This window comes from Gymnoscopelus braueri (genome assembly GCF_963280865.1).
Source record: "Gymnoscopelus braueri genome assembly, chromosome: 5".
In the NCBI taxonomy this organism is placed as follows: Eukaryota; Metazoa; Chordata; class Actinopteri; order Myctophiformes; family Myctophidae; genus Gymnoscopelus; species Gymnoscopelus braueri.
In genome coordinates this window covers 40,450,031-40,457,684 of record NC_137606.1, presented here as the reverse complement: position 1 = coordinate 40,457,684, position 7,654 = coordinate 40,450,031, and the positions used below count along the sequence as shown (strand labels likewise).

General features: G+C 45.4%; 1 protein-coding gene across 2 annotated transcripts in view; it reads left to right on the top strand.

The window, feature by feature from the left end:
• Positions 1–1,009: 1,009 nt before the first annotated feature.
• The window catches only part of maml2 (mastermind like transcriptional coactivator 2), an 80,981-nt gene continuing 74,336 nt past the window's right edge, over positions 1,010–7,654 (top strand). For both annotated transcript variants that reach the window (XR_013933125.1, XM_080427859.1), the window contains exon 1: positions 1,010–2,235. Coding sequence is in view for 1 of the 2 variants with exons in the window: in XM_080427859.1 (XP_080283985.1) it covers positions 1,825–2,235 (411 nt within the window). In the remaining variant the exon portion in view is untranslated. The remainder of the gene's footprint in view (positions 2,236–7,654) is intronic.

The window sequence follows — 7,654 nt, the reverse complement described above, 5'->3', positions numbered from 1 at the left end:
CTAGGCCTACTACATTATGTTTATCATTGAATGGCAGTCCTTCACATGACCACATAACCCACACCAATACAGTAAATTATTAACTAATATAAGCAGACACTAGAAAAAAATGCCTTTTCGCCGCCCTATACTAGGTAACCGATTCTCCCCCCAGGGGTCCCTGAGAAGGTTTCCAGGACCCCCCCCCCAGGGGTCCCTGAGAAAGTTTCCAGGGGGGCCCCCAGCTAAATGATTGATAGTTAGTAACAAAAATGGATACTTAGGGGTCTGTAACTCTGAGACTGTACAAATGGACCTGGTCCATTTGGTTCCATTTGTACAGTCTCAAAGTAAAAATTACAGTGTAGATTGGGGTCCCACGTCCCAGATATAGAAAGGCATCAAATGGGGGGGAGGGGTCCGTGGCCTATAATGCATGTCAAACTGGGGGTCCTTTAAATTACACAATTGTGTTGTGTTTTAAATGGTGATATGGATCTACCTGGATCTGAAATAAAGATTGAATTGAATTGAATAATAATTGTTGAGAATCACTACTAACTAACTCACAGAGGTACTCCACTGCGCCCTCTACAGATATGGTCAATGGTAATCTTATCTGTAGAGGGCGCAGTGGAGTGAGTAAATACAATAATCTCCATCGACATATTTTATTTTCTGCCCAAAAAGTCTATTATACAGAGAAGGTGGGGTCCTGAGAGGCTTCCCATCCTGGTAAATAGACTTTCAACAACAAAAAACACTCTTTATTTCGGTGAGTAGCGAAATGGCTTTCTTTATGTTTTACTAAAGACGGAGACCGTGTAATTTTAGGTCTATGAGCAGAGCATGGCGGCTGGCAGAGCGTTAGAGAGAAGAACTCACTAACGCTCTGGACCAGGGCTAATGCCGGGGCAGTTCACCCTTCGCGCCACTAGAGGATGCATGTGGACCCCGTCAACAAGCCATGCTGTGTAATGTCCGCTGTGTGGAGAGGAATGTTCATACAATGAGAGTCTGTGAGCACCAGCAGCAGCAGCAGCTCGGTGCACCATTCGGACAAATGACTGTCAATGGAATACATACTCACACACACAGATCGGTTCGTGGTGCGACGGTTCCGTGCGTTTCGGGCGCCTTGGTGCCGTAGTTCTGCTGCCAGGTTCGGACGGGATCGGATCAACACGCGGGACCAAAAGGGAAAAGCGACTATAATGGCAAAAACATGTCGTGAGTGTTGAAGTTTAGTGGTTTTTAATTGTTAACCTCCTCAGAATGTCTTATTGTTTGCGATCCGCGTAGTTTTGGATTTGTAGTAAGTAGGTCTACTATTTAGATTTATGATTAATGTTATTTCTCTTATTAATAAGATAAAGTAGGTGGACGATGCGCCAGTGATGTTGATGTACCCGCGAGTCCTTCTTTTGTGGAAAAGATAAGTTCTGCGTGACAGGATTTTAAATGAACCTAAAGATTCATATTGAATATAATTTATTTCTGAGCAAAAGCAGCTCCAGTCTCGGAGGGATTCGTTAAGAAGGAATGCTACTGAACCAAATGGACGTTTTGTATTTATAAAGTGAACACATTATTTTTGTTTCTTTCTATCGCACGCCGAGTCGCCGACACAGTCATTCGCGCACATATTTTAGCCAATGCTCTTTCAATGGACTCGCAGCCACAGCCTGGCCCCTAGACCACCAGTCTCCTTCCATGAACGCATCATTGGGGCCCCTCTCTCCTCCAGCCCCAGTGGACGCAGGTTCCTCTTCATAAACTTCTCGGGGGCCACCAACCATCACCATTGTCATCATCAGTTCTCGCCGGGGACCGCCGGTGGTGTTGATGGGAGAAGCCACTCCCGCACAGCAGGGGGGATTCATACCAATGTTGGGGGGACTGGGCATGGGTTCGATGCCCGGCGGAGGGGCTCCCAACAGGGGCCCCTCGGCGGTGCCACAGCTGCACAGCGCCATCGTGGAGCGCCTCCGGGCCCGCATAGAGCTGTGCCGACGCCACCACTCCACCTGTGAGAACCGCTACCAGCGGGGTCAGGCCGAGACCTCGGACCGCGAGCACGAGAGCACCCTGCACCTCCTCAACATAGTCCACCAGGGGCCCGGGAACAGGAAGGCCAAGGGCAGCCGGGGGGCGGCCTCTAACCAGCAACCTCCCGAATACAACCGGGGCGCCAACGGAGAGCAGAAGCCCCAAGGCTCCTCGGAGGGCGAGCAGAAGATCAACACGCGGATAGCTGTGAGTATTTAATGTTGAATGTGATGATGGTGGTAAAAAAAAAAACACTGTGAGAGATGTGAGAGAAGATGAAAATATTCATGTCGGATGAGAGAGATGTGGTACCCAACACTCCACTCAATCTCAGGAGGGGACAAGGTCCCTGCAGGTCATGTAGGTCATGGAGATGTTTTGCATTTGGTTGACAATCATGTCAACATGGCTACTGTGCAGTGGCTTCAAAGAACCCAAACACATGAACACTGAACAGCTTGTTCAGCTCATTGAATAGACCCTGTTGTCTCGTTTTAAAACACTGCAGATATTTCATACTGTGTGTGTGTGTGTGTGTGTGTGTGTGTGTGTGTGTGTGTGTGTGTGTGTGTGTGTGTGTGTGTGTGTGTGTGTGTGTGTGTGTGTGTGTGTGTGTGTGTGTGTGTGTGTGTGTGTGTGTGTGTGTGTGTGTACAAGATGAAAACGTTGTCTCTCGAGGGAGGACAGTTACCTGTCATGTCTTTTCTCATACTGTAAACAACACACGAGTAGAGTTTGTTTACTCAGCTCTCCCCTGATAATTGGACCTCATATGTTTTGTTGAAACAACATGACATGTTCCACCATTTAAACAGTGAAATCCTGGCTAACTCAACTCTGAGAGAGTGAGAGTTTACAAATGTAACCAAAACCATTTGGTTACATTTTTACTCCGAGTTACAAATGGATACATTTTAAGTGACTATTTTTCTTTTTCACAGTAAAAAAAAAACATACTTACCACATACTTATTGATATTGTTAAACATATGAAAATTTGAAAATTTTGGTTTGAGATCTGGGTTTGAATCCCGGTATATAAGACTTGGAATTTACGGATTGCAGCTTTAAGCCACTTCTTTTATCTGTGGAACCGAGTCCAACTAAATGTAATGCCTCAAGTCAAATATGATTATGTTGTGGGGTCCCAAGTTCAAATATGATTATGTTGGGGGGTCACGGCCTGAAAAGGTTGAGAACCACTGGCTTAGAGGTTCCAACTATGCGTTTCCATATATTCTGGGTTAAGTGCCCAGCCCCTCTAGGAGGAAGACGGAATAACCCACGGAGGAAAGGCTGGTGTCCCTGGGAGCACTGATAGCACTCACTTCCTGTGTGCCATCTGTTAAGAGATGTGAAGATTTATTCAGTTGTTTTCTTTGAATGTGCACCAGGGGAGTTTGACATCCAGACTGCAGGCGATATGGGACACGTCCCAAGAAATGTTTCAGTAGAACATCCAAAAAAAAAGGGGTGAGAGCTCACATGGTTCTGCTTTAGCTTTCTTTTTTAATGGAAAAACAAACATCGTCGGGGCCTCGGCTCGTAGACTTTCCACCAAAAGTCTATGAGAAAAAAAGAAGGCACTGGGTACAAGTTGTGACAGGCAACACGGATCATGACAGTATAACTGGTCAACATGATGCAGTATAGGTCTAATCCATGTTCTGTGATTACTGTGTTTCTCAAACCTTTTCATGTCAAGGACCCCCAAATTAATATTTATTTGGCCACTGACCCCCATCTGATAATAATTTGCGGAAGGGACCTCCCCTCACAAGGTGAATGTTGTTAAAATGTTTAAAGATATGACCAATTCCTTTTTTTTTTTTAAGCCAAAAGGCTTGTTTCCCTTGTGGTCCATTAAACATTCAACACTCAAACAAACTGGACAGACAACAAGTGCAACGAACAACAATACAAAATATCAAACATCAAAATATACAGTTGAACACAAAGGGATTCTACTGTTGAGCCTCAGCCTTCAAACGGCCAGTCCGGTGCGTCACAAGGGTAGGGACAATAGATGCATGAAGAGATGAACGCTGGAGCAACACGGACAATGTAAGCCTTTTATTTTTCAAGTGCAAGTAATAGTTGACTGACGTTTCGGTCTTTCGACCTTCCTCAGAGTCATGATATATACAGTCACAATATACAGTTTTCGATCAATCTTCGATAGTATGCAAAGAAAGAAAGAGAACTACAAGCTCACAAAGCGTTGCAATCATCTATTTTCAAATATCCGATGTATATACAAACGATGTACTGTATATAAAGTGGTTAAACAAATTTGTTACGCTGTAACTAATTTAGCTGGGGAAGCCCTGGAAACCACTCGATGACCCCTGGGGGTCCCGGGATCCCACTTTGAGAACCAGTGCTGTTGTAAAGACGCCTATTTGGGCTTTGATTGGACAGAACAGAACAGCTCCAAGTACATGACCTAAAGAATGTATTCACCACCATCAGTGGTTGCTGTGTAGCTTCTTTCTAGTAGTGAGTGAGGCAGGTTTCTGTTTTGTGTTCGGGTCTTTGACTGCAGCAGAACAGTGTGAAGGAACAGACTGTAAAATCCTGAGTGTTCATTCGTACCATCTGTTCCTTATTTACCCGACTGAACTCTGAGAGTGTACAAAACTAGAGGTTCGGGCCACTACGATGCCTCACATCTAGTAGCCTACAATATAGGCTATATAGGCTGTATTATTACAATTATTGTGGGCATGCACATGGCTGCATATTTAATGACAGACGCGATGCAACAACAGAGGCCGCACAACAGATGAGCGCAGAGTGCACACACTCAAAATATTTGCAGACTTTTAGTTATGTGTGGGCAAGGCGTGTGTTCCTATGAGTCGATGTCTGCCTGGTGACAGTTACACACGCACACACACACACAGGGCAGCTTCACGCGTTGTGATTCACTGAGAATTGTCTGTCCGCAGCCGCGAGGCAGGTCGGACCCCCAGCGAATGGTTCGTGGGGGTCCGCGAAGCATTCGCTGGCGTGGGGGTCCCGACGCTGTGCTCCGTTGTGCTACCCGGGGATGTGCGCTCTGTCCCACAGCCATGAGAAGTTGATGTTTAAGCTGTTTGAACTAAGCTATGTGTGCTAATAACACAACCTGGATTTGATATCAACTGCGTTATACTCCCGACCTGTGGGATGCAGCAAAGTGCCTTAAGGCATCCAGTGTGGCGGAAAGTAGATGAAGAAGAAGGAAAGAATAGTTCGCTACTGAGGCAAAATATGGGCCAAATAACGAATACAAATGTATACAGAACAATTAAAAGTACACTATCCAAAGGCTCCAGGCATGATCAATTTGTAGGCTAAATGTGTAGGAAATTACGTGGTCAGAACATAACGTAGCAGAGACAAAGACTCACACAAAGAATAAGACGGAAACAATAACAGCCAAACTCCGCCCCTTTGCAGATAACCCGGAAGTCCAACACTAGGCGTTTGTATTGATAGAGATGTAACCAAATGAACCCTTACGGATCCATTTGGTTACATTTTGTTCACTCTCAGAGTTAGATGAGCACTGAGGGTTTTACCATGCAGCAAGACCCAGTGATAACGTGCATGAGATCCACTGTTCATGTGCTGTGTTCCATTTCCAATGGAGTTAATTTGACTCTGGTGCGGAGTGTTGTACATGGAAGAAAATAGAAAGCTGATGAGCGCAGCAAGAGAAAGGCGAGGAGGAAATGGGAGTCCTGCTGGGCATGTCTGTGTTAATAATATGTGTCTCACACACACATGCACACACACACACACCTCACCGTGGCTTGAGCGAAGTGAAATAACTTGGTGTGTGTTATCGACTGTTGTTCACACACCGTGGAATTTGCGGATTCGTTCGCCAGGTGAGGAGCGCTAAAGTACTCACTGCTCATTGACTCCAGATTAACAGAGGATGTTATTTTAGGTGAAATTGGAAGAACCGACAGGGGAGGCTGAATGAATTTCTATAGAACATACAGACTCATAGCTTTTGGTTATTGACAGCCTATTTATTGACTCCGCCAGGCCGAAAGGCATGTTGAGAGTATGTTTTACCCCCTGTCTGTCTGTCCGTCCGTCTGTGTGTGTGTGTGTGTGTGTGTGTGTGTCATTCTGTCTGTGTACAGCTAATCTCTGGCACCGTTGGCTTGATCGCAGCGAAACAGTGCACACACACTCCCTGGAGAACCTCTGGCCCAAATTTTTCACATGGGCCTTTTTATAGCGCCACCAGGAGGCCGATTTGTGCAAAACACATTTTTGGATAGTACTCCAACAGATTTTGTCCAAAAATCCCGCAAATTGGTACACAGTATCTCTATAGTCATTAAACGAAACAGGTCTTTCAGATTTTTCATAAATCATCCTGATTGGCTAAAATTGGCTTCCAAAGTTTGCAGGAGTACTCAGTTTTGAACAAAATGCCTTAAATCATGAACACAGCATGCAATTTCCGTGACATTTTGCACACATATTCCCATTAGACACATCCCCATTCCCAAGAAATGCCACTTGAACATTTTCAAATCAGCCTCATGGTGGCACTATAACAGGCCGATTCGTGTTTTTACATGCAAATCTGTACACATTATCTCTAGTCAAGTGATCAAGATGGTTCCGTCCGATTTTTCAGAATCCGAATTCCGAACATTGCTGGCCCACAATAACCTACCTGACCTGGCGGAGACCTGTGCTCCGAGGAGCACTTTTTCTATTTTAGTTTATTTTACTTGGCATCTATATGCTTTATTTTAGATCAGGTCAGTGTAGAGAGACAGGAATCCAAGGCCAGAGAGATAGGGGAGAAAGCTGCAGGACAATACGGGGGTCGGATTCAAACCCGGGAGCTCCTCCCGTTCACAAGAAGCACACGGCCAACTCAACTGAGCCACCGGGCAACCCCCAAGATTGGTTATTTAATGTTTTAAAACCTATTTATTGATTCTACATCTCAGTCATAATCCCTCAGCAGAGAACCATTTCAGAGTAGGGAATAGTAGCAGTGTATTACAAGCCGCAGATGTGTTTAATCCGGATCCAGGATGTGGCATCCATCCACCACCTTTTCGCGTGTACGGGCATACAAATGACACGCGGAGGGTCAGCAAACAGCGTTTTGCTGTGCCGCTTGTCGCATGCCACGCATTGTTGTCATACTCTATTATACCGGCTTTAACAAATGGCCCGCTAAGCACCTTCTTGAAAGATGCTTTGGCCGTGGAACCGTTTGAAGCGCAAGGCCCCCATATAAATGTTTAGAGCCATTGAATACATTTCCTGGCTGTGTTTACTCCGGGTCAAACAGGCCTTGAAAACGCAGTAGGGGAGGGATGCATTTTGGTGATTAACGGTCCTGTGTGCACATGGGAGGATTCTGTTATTTCCTAAAGCTCGCTGTACTGACAGATCTGGGAAATGTGTGGGTCCTGGGGCAGCCGCGTTCACATCGAAAGTACACAGAGACATTGTGAGGGTTAACCACTTTAAGCCCTATACAGTACTGTGTTGTACGACAAATAGCTATTTCAGGGGGGGGGGAAAGGATGAATTTTGATCCCCCTCCCCCCAAACATTTTGAACATTCAGCGTTAACAAGGTTAATTGACCACTTA